The 23,229-nt window shown below is 37.5% G+C and overlaps 1 protein-coding gene across 10 annotated transcripts in view; it reads right to left on the bottom strand.

Moving 5' to 3' along the window:
• LOC6046331 (tyrosine-protein phosphatase Lar) overlaps positions 1-23,229 on the bottom strand; it is a 483,374-nt gene that overhangs the window by 248,098 nt on the left and 212,047 nt on the right. For 9 of the 10 annotated variants that reach the window (XM_038253031.1, XM_038253038.1, XM_038253036.1 and 6 more), the window contains exon 4: positions 13,934-14,217. In XM_038253031.1, the coding sequence (XP_038108959.1) occupies positions 13,934-14,024 (91 nt within the window). In that variant the 5' untranslated portion in view covers positions 14,025-14,217. Of the gene's footprint in view, positions 1-13,933; positions 14,218-14,370; positions 15,532-23,229 lie in introns of all 10 variants that reach the window. The other variant, XM_038253032.1, reaches the window with a different exon arrangement.

Raw genomic sequence — 23,229 nt, forward strand, 5'->3', positions numbered from 1 at the left:
AATGTCCTATAAAATCGGATCCTTCGACGAAATATTTCAATGCGCCTGCCAAAATTTCGAAAAATTGTGCCTCTGTCATGGTAAAATAAAAAAGAAAAGTTATATTTTTATCTTAAAGAAAAGGTATACTATCACAAATTTCAACATGATCAAAATTTACACAATTTTGCAATGTAAAGTAAAAGGTTTGGCAAAGACCCTTTCAATACAAAAACACAAATTGGGAAAGATGACAGTACAGGAGTACAGGATTTAGGAGCATTTTGCATACAATTATTTGATGCATAAAGTTAAATATTTCCTTATTAAAAAAAATCGTGCAACAGAATAGCACGACAGTGACACGATACATCGTTGAGGGACACTGTAGAGATCCCAGGAAAATCTGGCATGCTTGAAACGAGTTGTGAAGTAAGAGAAGCAAAATTACCGCCTTTGATGCAGGTTACTCTGTAGTTTGTGTTAAGGGACGGGACTTGCAATTTCGACAGTAGCTTTTAATTTTGACCTTACGATCAAATCATCCAACTGTTTTTTTAAATGTCAAAATTAGAAAAAAAAAGTACAATTTGCCATTACAATAACCTCTCTAAGGGCACACCAACCGACGCCAGTTTTCCGTGCAGGTACCGTAACGGCATTCTTGTGGGACCTTTTTGCACCTTTTTCCCCACCCAACACTCCCCAGAGTATGTACTCAAAACGAGGGAAGTACTTGAGGTGGGCAGGTAGTTACCGTTTAAGGAACAGCAAACGGAATTGAATTGTGACTGGCTGGTATGGTTTTGGTTTGGTCTGCCTGGAAGCCATCAGCCAACAACCACTCTCCACGTCGAGTTCCAAAGACTCTTCATGACCTGGGGGGGAGGAGCGCAAAAATTGACGTTCAGGTGGAAAATTCTGGGAATGGTTCTACAGAGAGGCAAACTGGTACTACGGTTCAAATCTTCTTCCGTTCTTCGAAACTTGTGGAGTAATAAATAATGATTCATAACTTTTTGATTGCCTTTGCCTCTCTTGAATGGTGGGGGTGGTGGCGTTTGAACGAATGTGGTGCTGGGAAAAACATGACGGATGATCTGAGAGAGGAGTGTCCCGACCGCCTTCTGCTTCTGAATAAAACAATTGTGTTGCCCAGAAGGGGTTTTGAATTGGGCGATTTTTTTTTCTGTTCTTTTCTTGTCTGTTCTAAGGAAGTGTGCGGTAACATCTGTCTTGAGTAAGTGAATTTGATATGATTGTCTCTTGAAATGGTCTGTTTCAAGAAGATTTTTTTTACGTTTTTATTTATGAAGTTCTTTTGAGTTATAGAAGTTATCGACAGTAGGCTTGTCTTTTGTTAGATTAATTTAAGAACGAGTTTTTCACGAGTGCGTCACGAGGTGTTCCGTTGTGGATGAAACTTTCAGCATTTGATTGTCTGAACAAGATATGAACTAATGTCAAATATGAGCCCTGTACGACAAAAGGAAGTGGTGTAAAACCAATATTTAAGTTTGAGGTAAAAAAATTAAAAACTTAAAATTGCTCCTAACATTATTGTTATAATTGATATTATTTTTTTTAAACAGCCTCCAAAGCCGTCACTCCCTTAGGTCCCTGAATTTTGCTGACTGAAAGTTGACTTACAGATTCCTTTTTAAGACTTACTCCAGCTTTGCGCATTGTATTTAAATTTTGTATGGAAAAACTCTCTGTTTACATTTTGATTTTTGTAATTTTCTTTTAGAACTGAATGAAAACGCCAGCAAAACTGGTCTTAAACGTGTTTTTGCTCTAAAATCACGTTTTAGGCCATTTTTGAACACGCTGTATCTTTAGACAGAAGCTAGATAGCACCATACTTTTTCGGGAAAGTCATAAAGATTTTTTTTAAATTTTAACGCTATTGCGTTAATTTGAAATTTTTAAAATTTTCTCAATAAAGTGTAGGGTAGAGTAGTCATCAATGAGACACGGGGAACAATGATAGAATGGCTCTCACAAGTCGTAGTTTCAACCAATCAGGCTCATATTTGGGGGAAAGGTGGGTCTACTGGATACACGTCTGCCATAATATTGGCTTTGGTTATGGACGCTCCCTTGAAAAGTTATTCATAAATGTTTGATTATGGGGTGTAAAAGTTAATTATGGACAAAAAATACTTTTTCGCTCGTAGGCTGCCATTTACACCAAAACTAATATTTCTTCAAATTTCTTTCGACGTTCTATAGGGATTAAGTAGGGCTACAATGTCCTTTCATTAGATTTGGCCAAAATGTAGAATATTCCCAGAATCCAGGGCTGTCTCATTGTTCCCCACTCATTTCGGCCCATGGGTAACAATGAGACACTTCGATTTTTTTTCATTAAACTTTTCAAAATCTATTAAAATCGTTCAAAACATGAATTGAAAGTGATTTTTGGCATATTTATAGAGTTTTAACTTCATTTAGCCACAAATACAAAGGTATTTGGTATAAATATATGAATTTAACAAAATTTAAATACTTTTTAGTATAACTTTTGTTAGTCAAAGTTTCATGATGGCAAAATTGCTCTAAAATGTTCAAGGCAAATCATCTGCAATGGAGCAATACAAAAACCTGATGTTTTACTAGAAAAGTATTGATTTCCGTAGAGTGTCTCATTGTTCCCCAGCTGTCTCATTGTTCCTGCCAAGTGCGTCTACAATGAGACAGTTGAATAACTCTGGCCGTAGATGTCGGTTCGATCTCATATTTTGGTCAAAGTTAAAACACATTAAGAGAAAGAAAATGCAACAAAAAGTTCATTCAAACATGCTGATAAACAAAAAGAAAAATCATTGAAACTTGAAAACCAAAAGATTGACTCAAGCACATGAAGATTTCTCCAAAATTCTATATATCTTCAAACTGGTTTAATGTTCCATTGAAATTTTTAGGTTTACTGAATAAAAGAAATTGAGGAATGTTTTAAAAAAATAAAAAAATATAAATATTAAAATAACATGCCATAGTTTCAACATTTGCATGGAAAAAGTGTTTTAAAATGTATTTTACACTAGTTCAATTGTTTTGCAATAAAAGTTTTCAAAAAATTTAAAATTTGACGAAAACAAAAATTTCAGCGAAAAAAAAACTTTAGCGATAGTAGACATCGAAAATTTTCAAAAATTCAAAAGATTTTTAAATCAACCCAAACATGCTTAAAATGATTCTAAACGCAGGGGAATTCATTTTAAATTGATTTTAACTAGTTGTACTTTAAATAAAATTTGTACCAGCCTTATAGGTTAAAAATTTGTAAGAATTTTACGAAATAAATAGTTTTTCTCAGAGTTACCTATTTAGCTCCCAAATATTATTTATTGATTTCTCGAAAAAAAATCCATGCTACGAAATAAAAATTTTGGGAATTTAAAAAAAATCTAAATAATCATTTGAATAAATCAGACGTAACATTTGATAACAAAGGAAATAGATTGAGCTCTTTTGAATTGTTAATTTTTTTTTTGATAGAATTAAAAATGTCACAAAACATAAAAATTTATAATATAGAAAATCAAACGAAAAGTTTCCGAGATATCCTCAGTTGAAATATGATGGCTAAACAGTTAGGGTGCCCAGAAATTATGACCCCCTGCTCCACAAGCAAAAAACGTTTTTTTTGGGTTATTTTAAGCATCAGATGCTTGTGTGCTCTCTTATACTAACTGACATTTTGGTGGTTACGAGAAAATCGACTTTTTAATTTTGAATTACTGTTTCTGGGAAACTGTTCGACAAACAATTGTCCTAATAATTTTAAAGTATGCTCCTGATATAACTTAAAGATATGGTAAAATATGAAAACTTTTGAAATTCAAAAAAAAATTTGGCAGAGAAATTACGAAAAAAAATCATGCTTGCAATTAGCACAAGTGTGTCTTGAACAGTGATTTGTATGAGTTAGCACAAACGTGCACAGGGCAATTTTTGCAGTTGAGCTAAAATGCTTCTTCGATGGCAGAGTCGTGTATACTTCCAACGTGGCACTTGGTACAAAAGTGCGCAGAGTCATTTTATTGTTAAAATAGTAGTTATTGCTTGTTTCAATGTTTTTGCGTAGTAACTTTGAATTGTTGCTAGTTAAGGAACACTTTTCTCAACAAAACTTTTTAATAGACTTGTTTATCATTAAATTTATTGTGAAAATTGCAGTTTTGAGAGCAACTACCGTTAAAACATGAATTTTATTAAGAAAAACTTAGTGAAGTGTGATGATTCATAAATATAAGTATGATAATACATGAAATAGCTTCAATAAGACCAACTATGACGAAAACCGAATAGTTCTACGCTTACAAACAGAAGAAAATGATTTTGTAAAAACTTTGAGCTAGTTTATTTTATTTCCCTCATGTCATACGACCTTTTAGAAATGCAAGATATCCAGGGCACAAACCATAGAACTGTTATGGTAGATTGCAGTTAGAACAAGTGTGTCTATTGCAATGAATTCTTAGTTTGTATCGAATAGAACAAAAGTGCTCCAAAAAAATCAATACTTAGTCTTTGAACATGGACGACCCCTACAGTTGTGCTTAGTGTGCACAACTACGTGAATGATGTTGTTACGTGTTTTTTTGGTTTGGACGACCCCTGCAGTTGTGCTAAGTTTGCACAACTTCTTGAAGGGTGTTTGAGTTGGATATTTGGGTAAGGCTAAGTTTGAGATTGGTTAGTGGATGTTATTGTTACGTAGTTTTTTTTATTGGACGACCCCTGCAATTGTGCTAAGTGTGCACAGCTACTTGGAGGGTGTTTAAATTGAATATTTGAGTTAGGCTAAATGTGACATTGGTTAGTGGATGATGTTGTTACGTATTTTTTTTTGATAGGACGATCCCTGCAGTTGTGGTAAGTGTGCAAAACTACTTAAAAGAGTTTTAAATTGGATATTTGAGTTAGGCTAAGTGTAACATTCATTACACCGTAACATTCGTTACACCGTAACATTCGTTACACCGTAACATTCGTTACACCGTAACATTCGTTACACCGTAACATTCGTTACACCGTAACATTCGTTACACCGTAACATTCGTTACACCGTAACATTCGTTACACCGTAACATTCGTTACACCGTAACATTCGTTACACCGTAACATTCGTTACACCGTAACATTCGTTACACCGTAACATTCGTTACACCGTAACATTCGTTACACCGTAACATTCGTTACACCGTAGTATGATTACACCGCATCATTCGTTACATCGTAACATTTGTTACACCGTAGTTTAATTACACCGCATCATTCGTTACACCGTAACATTCGTTACACCGTAACATTCGTTACACCGTAACATTCGTTACACCGTAACATTCGTTACACCGTAACATTCGTTACACCGTAACATTCGTTACACCGTAACATTCGTTACACCGTAACATTCGTTAAATCGTAACATTCGTTATACCGTAACATTTTTTACACCGTAACATTTGTTACACCGTAACATTCGTTACACCGTAACATTCGTTACACCGTAACATTCGTTACACCGTAACATTCGTTACACCGTAACATTCGTTACACCGTAACATTCGTTACACCGTAACATTCGTTACACCGTAACATTCGTTACACCGTAACATTCGTTACACCGTAACATTCGTTACACCGTAACATTCGTTACACCGTAACATTCGTTACACCGTAACATTCGTTACACCGTAACATTCGTTAAATCGTAACATTCGTTATACCGTAACATTTGTTACACCGTAACATTTGTTACACCGTAACATTCGTTACACCGTAACATTCGTTACACCGTAACATTCGTTACACCGTAACATTCGTTACACCGTAACATTCGTTACACCGTGACATTCGTTACACCGTAATACACCGCAATTAAAACATTTTTCAAGTCTTTGTGCACACTTAGCACAACTGCAGGGGTCGTCCAATAAAAAAAAAACGTAACAACATCATCCATTCATCAATAACACACTTAGCCTAACTCAAATATCCAATTCAAAAACCCCCCAAGTAGTTGTGCACACTTAGCACAACTGCAAGGGTCATCCATTAAAGAAAACTACGTAACAATAACATCCACTTATTAATCTCACACTTAGCCTAACTCAAATATCCAATTTAAAACATTTTTAAGCCGTTGTGCACACTTAGAACAACTGCAGGGGTCGTCATATCCAAAAAAAACTACGTAACAACAACATCCACTCACCAATATCACACTTAGCCTAACTCAAATATCCAATTCAAAAACCCCGCAAATAGTTGTGCACACTTAGCACAACTGCAGGGGTCGTCCATTAAAAAAAACTACGTAACAATAACATCCACCTACCAATGTTACACTTAGGGGTCATCCAATTAAAAAAAACTCTGCCACTTAATAATTTTTTGACACACTTCGTCTAACTTACAACTTCTTCACGTATCCAAATGTGCACACTTGCGCTAATTGCCTTCCAAAATAGTGCTCCATAATATTGCTCAAACTAGTAAGGACACCTGGCAATTTACCATAATATTATAGTATAATCGTATTTTTATGGATTTGCGTGTTTTCAAAAGGTCAAGCCATGATGAAAAATAAGAGAGCACATCCATGATGCGTTCGAAAATGTCAGTTAGTACAAATGGTTGCAGGGCGATATCTCCGCGTAGGAAACGAATTTTTCAGATCTCTTAGAAGCGTTTTGTAGGGATTTTAATTAGCTAAAAGATTGCATCATTAACTCATTTTGGCCCAAAAGTCAGTTAGTACATCAGAGCACAGAGGCATCGATCTGTGTAAATTTTGAGCGAAATTGGTTGAGATTAACCCATTGATACCCGAGTCTAAAGTTGGTGAAAAAATCGTTTTTCATACAAAAATGACTTTTTTAAATCGCTAATAACTTTTCAGGGTCGAGCTTTACAGCTTTGGTATGTTGTACAAAGTTGTATATCATTAAATTTCCAATAAGAATCTCACTTTTGGGAATATTTGGATGGAAGTAGCGCACCCTGCAGACCACACCGTAAGGAAGTTGGGTTTTCCATACATTTTTTTGAATTTTCCCATACAAACTTCACCTCCGAGTATCAATGGGTAAATATTGACCGTTTTTGCTCATATTTGGCTCAGAGTCCTAAAATAGGTCAAGGAACAATATTCAGCTTGTGGAGCGAGGTTTTGAGAAAAAGTCCCTTATTCTGGGCACCCTACTAAACAGACAACGCTGAGAAAACACTGTTATAATGACGAATTTACTCGTTTTAAGAGGTAAAATTACACATTTTTAAAAATTTTAAGGTATTTTATAATCTATGTGGTAATATGTATCTGTTGAAAGATGTTCTAATTGATTTTGTGTCTTGGACTATGAAGTAGGTTATTATCAGGAATATTGAGATGAGAACGGATATATACCATAATATAAAATTAGAACATGTAATCTTTTGATATTTGTAGTTTAAACAAAACAATATTTCACCTTAAAACAGTTGGTAATCCGTTGATGTGGCATTTCATTTTGCACAAACAATTATTGCAAAATTTATTTATGAAGAGGAACATTGAAATTCACCTAAAAAACTCTTTTAAAAATTACTGTTTCATGTTAATTTTTTGTGAGCTATAGTACACGGCGCTCCAATGTTTTTTTTTGTCATTTTAGTTTTTAAATAATATGATTTTTGGAAAGTAAACAAGTTGATTTTTCGCACTTTTCAACAACTGAAAAGTTCGAAAACATTTTGATAATTTTATGAAAGTGTTTCAAACCACCATTTTTAACATGACTGATATAAATTGCATTTGATAAAATATTACATTTTATAGCAAATTTTTTTTATCGTTTTGTTTAACCATTTGATCTCTCTTTTTACGACGAAATCGTATGAAACTACCTACGATCAGTTGTAATTAATCTGTTCGAGCAGCCATTCAATGGCAGGTGAAAGCAAAATTCCACTCAATCTGACTGCTAAGTGGGGAGCGTGAAATTAGCACTTATCGCACAAACACACACACACACAAACGCGTGAATTTTCAATCAATCAACCACAATCGCTAATTCGCTTCAAGAGTTACCCAATAAGTGGGATTGACCTCCCGCCAGCACCTGCACCCAATTAAGATCCCAGATCGCGGAGGTGCAATTTTTCCCCCAGCATGGGCGAACAGCGATATAATTAATTAAAAACAAACACTTTAAAAACTCATCATATTCGAATGCGTCCAAAAGTACAGCAGTTCAAAATGCACCTGGCTGGTCGAACTCACCTGCTGGCTTGCGCACTGATCTGACGCGGGGGGTAATTGAAAATAATGATTAAACAGATTTAATTAGCTTGCAATAATAACTTTTGATTGTTTTTCCCCACTCTGGGCCGCGGAGCCTTTCTGGGACCGAGCCCGCACAGTTTGTGCCAGAGTGCCGAAGGGGGTGTCCCCTTGGAAAAGAGTCACACATACATATGGTGTGTACACTCAAGCACACACACACACTTGCAGAGCGATAAATGCACCTGTGTTTCAGTTAAATGTTTAATTTTATTTGGAGGAAATAACATTGGGATGAGGTTTTTCATTAAATGCAAGAAATAAAACATATTTTATAATCTCAGAATTTTATTGCATGTATATATTCTCTCCAACTATAAGACATGACATGATTATTCCCTAAATGTTTTTTGTTTGTTCAAGTCAATAGTGACGATTAAAATTGGAATTACACCCGAAAATTAGAATTTTATGTATTGACAGGATATTCACTAGAATTCAATTCTGTCAATTGGAGTGTGTTCAGAGAGCCCAAATCTATCATGCCTTGATGAAACTAAAGCGTTTATCGACATCAACTTCAAAAATGACGAGTTTGTCCCGATCTTAAACCCTAACGTAATGTTACACCCCATTTCACGTTGTCTGCTCTTATAATAACATTAATAAAATGATGAACGTTGAGTGAGTTGAGGAAGGTCAACAACAGAAAAAACACAATTCTGTTTGAACAGCTCAATTTCACAGTCCCGGAGTTCCCCGAGTTGGTGGTGGTGGCGTCGGTTTCTCACCTGGTACGAACACAGGCAGGTAATCGATCAATCATTTTTTTTCTCGCAAACAATTTCGGAACGACTTTTTCCTGGAGAGCGATAAGCGCACACCTTTTCCTGTGTGTGTGTTTTTTTTTTCCGCTGATGTGCAGTATAGAAATGTGTTTACCTTTGGAATTAACTTTTTCGCCAGAATGGCCCCTCATCAGGGGGAGCATCGTGAGCGGTGCCAAGAGGAATCGGATGTGGGTATTTTTTTTTGGTGGGAATATTATCCCAAAGGAGTGTTTATAAAACAAATATTTGAGGGAAATTTGCGAATGTTCCGAGGACTAGATTTTGTTTAAAAAAGTTTATACCAGCCAAACAATTCGAAAATGGAATTCATTCCAGCAAAAAAGTATGTTTACGGTGGGTTCACGTAGTGTGATTTCAACACGCGAAAGCAATGATTGTTTAGCGAATAGTAAATGTTACATATTTACAATGGAAAACTACGGATTCTGGTGAACAAAACCCAGTTCGTTTGCTAACGTAATGTGTTTTGGTTCCCAATGTGAACGTATAACAAATAATATGTATTTCTATTTTTAAGTTTAGCTGGTTTTGGCTGAAGCAAACTTTAACAAATATATTTTCCAATGAAAAACTCACCTTGAAAAACAGGTACCTTTTAGAAATTTTGAGAATCATACATGTTTTTCAACAAATTATGCTGTCATTTCCTCTTCCCTATTCAGGGGGCATCAGGAGCAAAACAAATCAAAGACTTCACCATTTCGATAGTAAACAGTTGAAAATTTGAAGCGTTGATAATCATTTTGATGCTCCGAGAATTATACCAAGAACCGTGGAATAGGGGTAAGCGTGGTTGCCTCTCACACAGTCGGCCTGGGTTCGATCCCAGGCATTTTTCGAGACGAGAATTTTCTGATCACGCCTTCCGTCGGATAGAGAAGTAAATGTTGTTCCCGGTCCAATCTACCCGGGCAGACGGTAATAACAAAATTAATAATATTTCAATAACAAATCCTGTTAAAATAACAAAAAGTGTTATTATTTTATCCTGAAGTTCAACTTCAAGAAGAAAAAATAATAACAGTTTCTGATAAAATAACAAAATTTGGTATTGAAGTGATATTATATTGAAAATGTTTAATAACACGCTAATAAGAGGAAATGTTATACATTTCAAAAACTCTCCTAATAACAAAATTTGTTATTCGTTCGGTATACCGACTTAGAAATAAAATTACCACAAATCGCACAAATGGAAAAGTTTCTAAGTGTCCATAACACAATCTGTTATTATTTTTTCTTTTGTTAAATATGTTAAGATCTTTGGAATAATTTTGTCTAATTTCGTCGGGGTCATTATTTTGGCCATGAAATGGGGTCCTTCAGCTTAAATTATTCTAAAAAGTTGAAATTTTGAAAGTTGATTTTTTTAAATTATTTGATATACCCCCTAAAGGACTTTGTTTAAAATGGTTAGAACTATGGGATAATTTTGACCAATTACGTCAGGGTCATTATTTTGGCCATCAAATGGGGTCCTTAAGCTAAAATTATTCTAAAAAGTTGAAATTTTGAAAGTTAATTTTTTAATTATTTGATACACCCCCTAAGGGACTTTGCTAAAATTGGCTAGAGCTATGGGATAATTTTAACCAATTTCGTCGGGGTCATTATTTTGGCCATGAAATGAGGTCCTTAAGCTTAAATTATTCTAAAAAATTGAAATTTCGAAAGTTGATTTTTTTAATTATTTGATATACCCCTTAAGGGAATTCGCTTAAATTGGCTAGAACTATGGGATAATTTTGACCAATTTCATCGGGGTCATTATTTTGGCCACGAAATGGGGTCCTTGATCTAAAATTATTCTTAAAAGTTAAAATTTTGAAAGCTCATTTTTTTTAATTATTTGATATACCCCCTAAGGGACTTTGCTGAAATTGGCTAGAAATATGGGATAATTTTGACCAATTTCGTTGGGGCCATTTATATGACCCTGAAATGGGGTCCTTAAGCTTAAATTAATCGGATAAAATTTACTTTTGAAAGATGTTTTTTTTTTTATTTTGTTATATTTCCTAAGGGAATTGATTTATTTATTGAGAATTTCTTAAATGTGAATAGCAAAAACTGTTATTATTTTCACAGAGCCAGGAAGTCGGAGCTGACGTTGAAGATCGAGCTGGAGTGAGCCCTCGGAGACGGCATCGGATTCAGCTAGTTTTCAGCAACTTTTACTTGGAGTCGGAATCTGTGAAGTCGGGTATTTTTGGAGATCTGAAGTCGGCATTGACGTCATATCCTGCATCCAGAGTCGGAGTTGTCTTCATAGTATGGATTTAAAGTCGCTTGAAGGTATCCGACATTACAGCCCTGACTAGTACAGAGGAGTTATGGCAACTGCAGGTTTATTTGCAAATAAACCTGCAGTTGCCACACACACATCTAGAAGGCGACGGATCTTTCAACTTTCCAAGAATTGAGCTTTACCAATTCCCATTTATTATCGGTAATTTCTTCTCCGAAAATTTTTGAATAACGACTTACATTAAAAAAAAAAAAATATTCATTTAAATGCCCTTTTGAAATGTTAGAGTTGACTCCAGAATTGTAAAAAAGCAAAATGATCAGAAAGTTTCACAAATGTGTAATTTATTTACTTTGTAAATAGGACCTTAAGTTTCTGGGATATTGTCATTCTACCCACCTAATATTCTACCATTTTTTTCGTAAATTGAAAATTGGAAATTGGACCTCTGGTTCCTGAAAAACAGCGAGTAAAAGAAAAAGAAAATAGAGCCTTATTGTTATACTTACAATTTGGTGGATTTTATGGAAACATTTCATCGCACACATGTAATGGCACATGTCTGTCTGACAAATGTCGAAGAAGTGTCAATCCCCGCCAAACTTTTCAAATAAGAAAACATACCGAAGAAATGTTCAAGAAAATCCACCAAAATTGTAAGTATAACAAAAAGACTCTTGCTTTTTTTCTTTTATTAACTCTATTTCTGAAACCAGAAGTCAAATTTACAATTTTAATCTTGGAAAAAAATATTTTCAGGAATCGACATCACTCGAAAAACTAGAATTTTCCAGTTAAAATTAAAACTTAAAAACGGTTTGTAAAGAACTTTTCAATAACAAATTTGATTTTACAGTTTTACAGTTGTGGTTTAAAAAAAATGGAAAAATATTGATTTTGGGAATCATTTTTCCACGTACATTTTTTCTGAATGGTTACTTTGCCGAGGACATCAAGCCGTTCATTAATTTTTTTCAAAATATGCAGATTTTTGAATATTTACGTACCATTTTTGTATGGACACCTTCCAAAATTCTATGGGTCTTGTAAGGGTGAATCAATGACACAAAAATTGATTTTTATGGTCAAAGAGCCTTCACATTTTTGAGCCAAATAACTAAAAACACAAAAAATAAAAATGAACGAAATCGGTCGATTTCGTAGAGAGTTCCTAACAAGCCTTTTTTATTCGATATTGTTTAATTTGTGTAGTTTATTTTATTTAAGATTTTTTTCGCTGTTGTTAGCCAATTCTTTGAATTTTGCACTATTTTTCTCGTTTTCTGCTATTATTATTAAACCATTAGCTTTTGCGTCTCAAGTTTGTCAAATCATAGCTTGAGCATTACAAACATTACTGCTTTGTTTGTTTTAACCCTCTACTTCCCAAATTTTTTTTTCCGAAAATATTATTTTTGTTATGTTTAGGAGGTCATTTTGAGCAACTTTTGTTCTACGAAAAACTTTACTTCTCTTGTTTTATGTTTTTCTTGTTTTATTTTTTTGTATTTTAATTTGCATTTAGCTTAGTTTATGTTTGTTTTTAGTAGTATTTGGTCTACTCTACTACCTAATATAATTACATTTTGCCTGTCTAATTTTTCACGTTTTACAGTCACTTTTTCAATTTCGTGCATGTTTTTCACATTTTCTGCTATAGAGTGGCACCATCATCATTTTATTTTCAAAAAATGCGTAGAGGCATAGTCTGGGACAGTACAAAAATTACTGCATACTTCTTATTACTGAAAATATGAAAATTTTTAGTAAAAAAACACAGCCAAAATTGACCCCTAAAAAAATTACATTTTTTAAAAAATTGGCAGTCACATAAAACGAGTTTAACTTCCAACCCTGAAATTTTCTAAAATTGTATTAGTTCTTCTTTCCAATGCTTTTCAAAGATAAAAAATCGGTTGGAAAATTTTTGGCGATTTTTTAGATCGAAGCCCGTCTAAAGGCGGGGTTAGGTTGTAGAGGGTGATGACCCCTGGAAAAAAATACATCTTTTCAAAAGATTGGCAAAGTGAAATAAATTAAGTCAAATAATTTTTCCAATGAGTTTAACTGATTAATAATCGGTTAATAAACGGGGCATTACCTGGAACTATAGCTTTTTTTTTTATTCGAAGCCAGCCTAAAGGCGGGTTCGGGTTATAGAGGGTTAATACATCTCAGTTGATTTACTTTCTACTGTAGCGAAAAACCTGTTCAACCCAAGGTCACTCCTGTCATCCGTTTCCGCTTATCGCTCCTCGCCGGAACACTAATTATTTGCCTGTTCCTGAAGCACTTGATATCTGGTCCCCACTCCCCCAGAACCTTTGAAGACCCTCTTCAAAGTCCCATTTCTGCCCGGGACTCCTCCTCCAAAACACTGTCACTGTCATCGAGCTTGAAGTTTGCTTTCCCCCGTTGACTTGTACCGCCCCGAGAGTACCTAATTAGACACTCGACGAGTCCTTATTGTTTTCCCCCCACTTTGGTTATCGCACCCGCCGTCGTTGTCGTCATCATTCCGGAGGAAGTTTTTTTTCCCCCGTTCCAATACAAAAACAAAAAAAAAGTATCTGTACTCACGTGATGCCAGGGCACTTGGCGGAGTCCCCGCCAGGACCAGGACCAGGACGGCTGTCAGGAATGCGGCGCTCGAGGCCGCCTCCAGCCCCATGTCTCAATTCCCCTCGCGTCGACTAATTATACTAGGTCGCTCGCTTCTTGTGTGTGTGTGTGTTTGTTTTTACTCTTGAGTGTGTAAATCTACGAGTGTGTGCGTGCGCTTTCGTTGGGAGCGCTCGTTTCGGCTTATCTCGCACGCAACGGGTTCTCACGCACACCACTGCGCTGGAATTGCTCTTGACACACTGTTTGGATGGGGGACGTCAACAAGTTTGGAGAGAAGTTTGTGGTAAGAATATCGGAGGTCATTATCGTAATAGTGGGGGGAATTGAGATTATGGGAGAATCAGGGACCATGGAAGAGAGACGAAAAACGCTTGATTAAATTAGAGTGTTACCTTTGTCAAGTGTCACCGGCGTGACATTCTGGATTGGGTTGGCTTTTTTGGGAGCGACGTCGACGAGAGCGAGAGAGAGACTTGAAGATTTCGGATGCTTAAAAATTAAAGGTAAAATTGACGCTAATTTCTATACCCTTCCCCTTCTTTTCTTCTAGGAAGATTAAACCGCTTTGAACAACCCCACCCGGACGGAATCCCAGCAATGCGGTCCCAATTTGTAGCCGCTTCCTTCTACTCAAACGTCGACCACACAACCGCCGGAAGCTATCCTGTAACGACGGCCGGAACGTAGCCAAAAAAAAAAACAATTTAGACTTTTCACAACATGGAATCTTTCAACCAGCCGGACTCGACGGATATCAATCTTTTCTTCTTCTTCTTCTTCTTTCTTCTCACAACAAAGCACAACACTTTCCTTCGCCGAAGGAAGTTCGCGTTTCACCGTTAAAGATCCCTTCCAGGGCTTTTCTCCACCTCACACAGACCGCGGTTCGACTGAATTAACTTCCTGAACCTTTTCCGTCTGCTTCTTCTTCTTCTTCTTCCCACAGCTGTTTGACGTCTGAAAATCGTTAACTGCTTCCTCCTTCCACTGTTTCTTCCTTCTTTTCCTCATCAACCGGCTGCTTCGCGATTATCTCTGGCAACGATTTTTCTGGCACCACTTCCGGCTGGCAGCACTTGCCTCGTTGAATGTGCTTCTTGCCGATGTTTCGTTTGCACACAATTACGACGGCAGCGTGGCGGCCTCGGGCCGTTGTTAGGCCGGTCGAGCCACATTCCGGCGAATTCCGCCCCCCCTATTACGGATGGCAGCACTGGTGGCTGCTGGCAGCACTTTCAGCGGACCGCATCGCACGAGCTATTGTTCACCACACTCTGTAATGGAGCCCCCCTTCTTGCGCCGTAGGCTGGTGGTGGGCCGTTTCCTCTAATTTATGATTATTGGATTTCATAATTTTCGATTCATTAATTTTCTCCGCTTCATCATGATGGTGGGCACTGTTTCGTGGATTATTATTAATTTACTTTGGCGTCGCTGGATGCACTGGGCTGGCGGTTTGAAACACTTGATTTTGTTGCCGCCGGTTTATCACTTTGGAATAGCTTTCTTGCTGTAACTTTAGTTGGGTCGTTTTCCACTGGAAGTCCTCATAGCTGAACACATGGAATTAAGATGGTGTGAGCTTCATTATTGATTTAAGTTTAGAAGCGATGATCCACTGATGGCTTGGTTGGGCATTACACTTCAGCATTTTTCAAATTTTTGACCTCTTGAGCTTCTTTTTTCCTACGCGAAGAGATTTTTTAATTCTCTCACCCATCTCGAGCTGTGTTCTCTGTGTACGTGAATGGTACCACTATTCTCTCGACTCGATGCCTTTATTCTCTCGGACGAGCACTGTCCAGTTTTGGGTGTCATCAATTTTTTTTGAAATTGTCTGTTCTACAGCTTTATAAAACATTGTTACACTCTAAAAAATAACCCTGCACAGGAACGAATACACGCAATATTGGAATGAAAAATTTTGTTTTGAATGAAAAAATGAAATTTTCTTCAAAATGGCATGTTCCAAAAACATTTACAGTTGGGTTTCGGGAAATGGCAAAGTTTTTTAAACTTTTTTAGTGTTTTTTTTACGTGTACGTTTTTGGAAATCCAGTAAACCATCAAATCGAGCGTCTAATTTTACATAAAAGATTCCTTGAAACTGAATTTCCATCTCATCACCATTTCAGGCTGCAAATTATTGAAAAACGCGCCTTTTTCGAATGTTCAAAAGTGGAAAGGGTTGTACCGCCCCTCTGTAATGAAATATCGAAAAATGGAGCTCGGATTCGGGATCAGGGGCAAAAGTCACTAGATCAAAGTTTCATACAATTCGAAGAGGGATTGGGGCAACTTTTCCCGACTTTGGGTGAGTTTGCGGAGAATTATCCTGGCACACTCTATAAAAAAACCTATAAAATTAAAAAAAATATATAAAAGTATTTTAGGTTTCTCAAAAAAATCACATGTCCATATTTTTTTTTGTTGTGCAAATGAGGGCTTTTAAAACTTTTTAGAAATTAGAAATGTTGGGAATTGAATCGGAAAAAGAGGTAATACTTCAAGAGAAACAAATTGATGCCTTTGTACTCTTTTCTGCTAATAAGACTGGAATACAAGCAACGTTTGAAATGTTTTCATCAATTCAGTAATATTTTGCATTTTTCTTTCAGAAACATATTTGTAATAACTTATAAAGCTTTTTGTGATATGTTAGTTTAAAATTGAAAATTCATTTTTTTATCTACACCCAAAACTGGCAGCGCTAGTCCGAGAGAATGATGGTCTCGAGTCGAGAGAATAGTGGTACCATTCACGGACGCAGAGAACACAGCTCGAGATGGGCGATAGAACTATTCTCTCGAGGTTCATTTGCAAAAAAAGTTCATCCGTCAAACAAAAAACCAAAAGTGTCGACAACGGGAATCGAACCAGAGACCTTTGACAAACCAATCCAATGACTTAGCTGCCTCGGCCACCACAGCTTGTTGACCATGGAGAAGTCAGAAGTCAATGTATGACACTTGTTGGAGATTTATTGATTCAACTAACGAATGAACTCATTTGTTATGATGGTGTGAGTTGGTACCATTATTCTATCGATTTTGGCACTGAGCCCTCAATAAATTTTGAGAGAACGATTATCTCGACTCTGAATTTTGGGTGTACCTTAGGGTGGTCCAAATCCGGACTTTTTTGGGGCTACCCCCTGAAATCAAAGATTGACCCATCACTAGGCTAAATTCCAAATTTGAGCTCATTCTGACCACGGGAACCCCTCCCTCCAATCGCTTGAAGTTTGTATGGGAAAAATAGTCAAAATGTATGGAGAAAAGCACCTGTTTTACTTTTTTACCTGTGGAAGGCGCCAGAGCTATCCGATTCTTACCATTTCTCAAATGTAGAACCTTCATTAAATTTAGAACAACTTTTCCGAAGACACCATATTTTTAGGATTTTTTTCCGCGAAGTTATTAGCGCCCAAAACTGATCATTTTTGCGCGGCTAGCTGTAAGGGGCTACCTAACAACGATGTTTATTTCCAATTCGAGCACACACGTGCTCTCTCTCAGGTTCAAACTCTCTCACGAGCTTGCTTGCCTGCCTGCCTGCCTGTTTGCCTACAAGCTCGCGCTCTGTTTCTCTGCTTGGACTTTTGTCGTCGTCGTCGTTTTCGTTTGCCGTCCGTTGCGCTGCGTTCCTGGCATGTTTAACGTCATGATTCGAAATCCGGACACTTAGTAGCATATCATTTTTGTTATAGCTGGCAAAAAATCATGTAATAAGTTGGAAATGAAGAAATATCATCAGGATGTAGTATTAACAGTCAGTTTTAAGAGAATGCATGCAAAATATGTCTTTTCTAACAATTTTTCATCAGAATTTGAAAATTAAAATGACTTGTTGTGCTTCGAATCCCGGACACTGACAAAAGCTGATTCGAAATCCGGACACTTTTGCTTCGAATTCCGGACACTCGATTTTACTTATGAATCGCACAAATTTGGACTGAAATGTTAGTGAATGGCATTCTTTAGGTCTCAAATAAGCTGTTAACAATAAAACAATCGATAGTTTATATAAAAATTTGCTAGAATTTAAGAAAATCGAAACCATAAATTTCTGCTTTGCCTTCCCGGTGCTTCGAACGCCACTGAAATATTTCAAGTGAAATGTTTCGCATTTTTGGTAAACTTCTAATTTTATTGCATTTAATTGTTTTGGCATTAACTACAGCGTTCAAACAAACTTTAAGTGAAAGTTGATGTTGGAATTCATCAAATTACACAGTTTTGACATTCATAATGCGAACTTATATCCAAATAATTGATAAAACAAAATGAAGTGTCCGGGTTTCGAAGCGTCCGGGAATTCGAATCATGACGTTATTATAATTTTCAACTAAAATAGCAGGTTTGATTTTAGATATAAAATTAAATGTATTATGTGATTAACAATAGATATCATTATATCAGAGCGTGTGAGAGAGAATAAAAATTTCGATGAATTAGTTTATCCATGATCGTCATTCATCCACGGTCATCTTTTATTATTGAGTAAATTTTTAAATAGAGATAATGTAGGGGAAATTCTCGTATCTTTGGCAGGTTAATCACTCGCACCTAATTCCATCCAATTTGCTGATTTTCACTATTTAAACAACTAAATTTGCAAAACTTTTGATATAAACTTGCTTGCTCACTTCTTATTGAGCTATTTATCACTCGATTTCAGTTGAAAACGCTTTTAATTAGCTTTAATTGAATGTCAAAATTCTTACCTGCCAACATTAGAGGCACGCTGGAATTAGATGCTGTTCCCCTAATCTATTTTTTTTTTCAAAAAAAAATCAGGTAAACGACAAAAAATTAAGAAAAGTTGCAATATTTGTTGAAGGTGGTCGAGGAACACAAAAAGAAATTTCCAGACAGCACAAAAAGTAATAATTTTATATATATATTGTTATCCGAGCATTCGTTGGTGAAGGTTGTCTGAATCAACATGACTCGTCGCGTCCCGGCGCAAAACGCCGGCAATATTGCCCTACCTGCGGCTCAAGCAGGCAAAAAAGTGGGAATTTCCAAAAGGAAGGTTGAGGCCTCAACTGATGGCCAAAAACCGGGAATTTCCAAAAGGAAGGTGCTTTTGGAAGTGACATCGAACAGCAAAAAGACGAAAAAGAGCGACGGTACTGTACCGATGGATGAGGAGGAGGAGAACTCTTCATCGCACGAGGAGCAGCTTTTGAAGAACAACAAGTTCGCTGGACTGCCTGACGAGGACCAGGTAGCGGAAGCAAAGGAGAATGAAGTGAAACAGCGAAAGGAGAAACTGCCTCCTTTTTATGTGAGGCAATCAGCAGCAACGATCGACTTTCGTGCGGGGCTGGTTGAACTCATCAAGTCTGGGAAAGTCCTAGGCAACATTCGTCTGTGTCAGGACGGATTTAAGGTGCTGGTGCAATCCAGGCAGCACTATCAACTGGTCAAGGATTACTTGACCGAAAACGAGGCGGAGTACTTTACCCATGATGTCGTCATGGATAAGCCGTACAAAATCGTCGTCAGAGGTCTGTACGACATGCCAGTGGAGGAATTAGCTGCCGAGCTAAAAGTTTTGAAACTGGATGTGTTGGCCGTGCACAAAATGAGCCGACGCAACAAAGACATCAAGTACCGTGACCAGCTCTACCTGCTGCATTTGGCTAAGGGATCGACGACGCTTCCTGAGCTGAAGGCAATCCGAGCGGTTTTCAACATTATCGTGTCGTGGGAGCGATACCGACCAGTGCATCGTGACGTCACACAATGCTTCAACTGCCTGGGCTTCGGGCACGGAGGTAAGAACTGCCACCTGAAGCGTCGTTGCGCCAAATGTGGTACCGATGCGCACATCACGTCCCAGTGCATCCAAGATTCGCTGGTGAAGTGCCTCAACTGCAACGGTGAGCATTCGTCAACCGACCGAAAGTGCCCCAAGAGAGCTGAGTTCGTGAAAATTCGGCAGCAAGCATCGACGAAGAATCAGCCTCAGCGTCGTAGAACTCCTCCAGCCCTGGTGGAGCAAAATTTTCCACCTCTTCAACCGCGACGCCAGGTCCCGAACTTGGCACCGTTGCCGTTGGATCCCAGGAAGAGAGCTGAGATGAATCATCCACGGCCGGGTTCCAGCCAGGAGCCGAGACCGCCACCACCGGGCTTCAGCCAGGAGCCAAGACCAACCCAAGAACCAGCAGTTGAGGAAAATGGTAATGATCTTTACACCTCAACCGAACTCCTCAATATTTTCAAACAGATGTCCGCTGCACTGCGTGGATGCAAAACCAAGACCCAGCAGATTGAAGTGCTGACCTCGTTCGTCATCCAGTATGGATCGTAGGTCCCTCAAGCTGCTGAATTGGAACGCTTGCTCCATTAGGAGGAAGAATTTAGAGCTGGTGGATTTTCTTCGCGAGAAGGAGATCGACGTAGCTGCCATCACGGAAACTCATCTGAAGCCCGGTGAAAAAGTTTATCTGCAAAACTACAAGATCGCGACGCAGCTCGATAGGACCACCTCTGGAGGAGGAGGTGTGCTTGTCGCTGTTCATCGTGATCTCAAGCCACGCCGGCTGCCACACTTCAAGCTGGACATCATCGAGGCCGTTGGGGTGGAAATTCCCACTTCTGTTGGCCCAGTACTCTTCATTGCTGCATACTGCCCACGTCAGGTGAATTCCAGAGATGGTTCAGCAGCAAAACTGAAGAGCGATATCCAGAAGCTGACACGGCGGAGCGCAAAGTACATCATCGCTGGTGACCTCAACGCGAAGCATGAAGTTTGGGGCAACAGCAGGAGGAATCGGAACGGAGTGATTCTGCACAACGATCTGCAAAACGGATACTACAACGTTGTGAGTCCGGATCGTCCAACGAGGGTGGCTCGGTCTGGGAATCACTCAATCATCGATTTCTTCATTACCAATATGGCTGAGAACGTGGCTCATCCTGAGGTGTTTGAAGAGTTGAGTTCTGATCACTATCCGGTGGTTGTGGAGGTTGGAGCTTCCGTTACTCCGCAGCGGCAACCAACCCGGAAAGATTACCACAACGTTGACTGGCAGCAGTTTCAGCAAGTGGTAGACAGCAACATCGACTATGATCAACACCCGGAAACTTCTGCTGATATTGATCGTTCGCTGGAGGTGATCCAGCAGGCTATCAACCAAGCAGAGGCTGCCAACGTTCGGGAGGTTCCTGTTAATTTTAAGGTAACTGATATTGACGTAGATACTAAACACTTGATTAGACTTAGGAATGTTTATAGGAGACAATATCAACGGACTGGGGACTATGACAAAAGATTTCAGTGAACAATTTGAACAAAATCATACAAGACCGACTTGACAATATCAGAAATCAAGAATTTTCAAAACATGTAAGCCAGCTTGGGAATTATTCAAAACCATTTTGGAAACTTTCAAAAGTTCTTAAAAACAAACCAAAGCCTATTCCTCCTCTTATTGTTGAGGATTCTCCTTTGATTACATCCGAGGAAAAGGCAAATGCACTTGGGCTTCATTTTGTTAGTTCACATAATCTTGGCGCTTCCATGACCAGCCGTAAAGAAACATCAGTTGCCAATAGTATTTCAACAATCAATGACTCTACCTTTGAATTTCCTGCAGATTCCCATGTTTCTGGTGAGGAAGTCAAAGTTGCAGTTAAACAAATGAAAAATATGAAAGCTCCTGGCTTTGATAACATTTTAATCTAGTGTTGAAAAAACAGAGTGATCAGTTCTTTCAACATCTAGCCAATATTTTCAATAAATGTTTGCAACTTGGTTACTTCCCCACCAATTGGAAGCTGGGCAAAGTCATACCAATTTTGAAGCCTCAAAAGATCCAACATCGCCAACAAGTTATCGTCCCATTAGTCTTTTGAGTAGTCTGTCCAAACTCTTTGAGAAGGTCATCTATTCAAGGCTTTTGGATTTTACCAACGATAATAATATAATTTTGAATGAGCAGTTTGGCTTCCGAAAGGGCATAATACTGCTCATCAGCTTACGAGAGTAACTAAAATCATCAAGCAGAACAAGCTTGAGTCTAAATCAACTGCTATGGCTTTGTTGGATGTTGAGAAGGCTTTTGACAATGTTTGGCATGATGGTTTGATACATAAACTGTATTTATACGGTTTTCCAATGTATCTTATCAAAATTATCCAGCACTATCTTTCGGAGAGATCGTTCAGGGTTTTTCTGAATGGGATTGCTTCTGGATTATTCAACATTGATGCTGGGGTTCCCCAAGGAAGTATTCTTGGCCCACTTCTGTACAATATTTTTACATCTGATTTGCCTACTCTTCCTGGTAATGGTGTGTTGTCACTTTTTGCTGATGACACTGCCGTTATTTATAAGGGTAAAATAACCAGATATTTAGTTGGCCGTCTTCAGAAGGGTCTTGACGTTCTTTCCGAATACTTTGGCGACTGGAAAATTCGCATAAATGCAGCCAAAACTCAAACCATCATTTTTCCACTTTCCAAATCGGCCCGATTTGTCCCAAAGGATGATGTTTTGATTAAAATGAATGATGTTTCAATACCCTGGTCAAAGGAAGTTGTATATTTAGGTCTCATACTTGACTCGAAACTATTGTTTCGACAGCATGTAGATAAAATATTGAACAAGTGCAGCATTCTCATCAGGTGTTTGTATCCTTTAATTAACAGAAAATCAAAGTTATCTTTGAAAAATAAGCTAGCAGTTTACAAACAAATAATTTACCCCGTTATTGAGTATGCAGTACCTGTTTGGGAGTGTTGCGCTAGAACTCATAAATTGAAGCTCCAGCGTGTCCAAAACAAGGTACTCAAAATGGTTTTGAATGTTCCTGGCTGGACAAGATCAAGTGAGGTTCATGAATTAGCAGAAGTAAAAATGTTGGATCAGAAGATTCAAGAAAAATGTTTGAAATTCAGGGAAAAATGTGCTATATCTGAATACCCCTTGATTCAAGGATTGGTTTAGTTTATGGTAAGATTAAGTTAGTTTTAGGTTAGGTTATGTTTTCTTAATTTTTTTTTCTTCATTGTACCTAGTGTTACAAAAATGATAAATCATATACTTTTAAAGTTATGAATATGAACAGTGTTTAAATCACGAAAAGCAAACTAAAGCTGAAGAGCCACAGCTGACCACTTATTATGTAAACCAAATGTAATTATTATAAGAAAGATTCAATAAAGTATATTTAATTCAAAAATCAAAAAAAAAATTAATAATTTTATAGAGTATGAATGAAAATTTGCAGCAAT

This window comes from Culex quinquefasciatus, chromosome 2 (assembly GCF_015732765.1).
Source record: "Culex quinquefasciatus strain JHB chromosome 2, VPISU_Cqui_1.0_pri_paternal, whole genome shotgun sequence".
In the NCBI taxonomy this organism is placed as follows: Eukaryota; Metazoa; Arthropoda; class Insecta; order Diptera; family Culicidae; genus Culex; species Culex quinquefasciatus.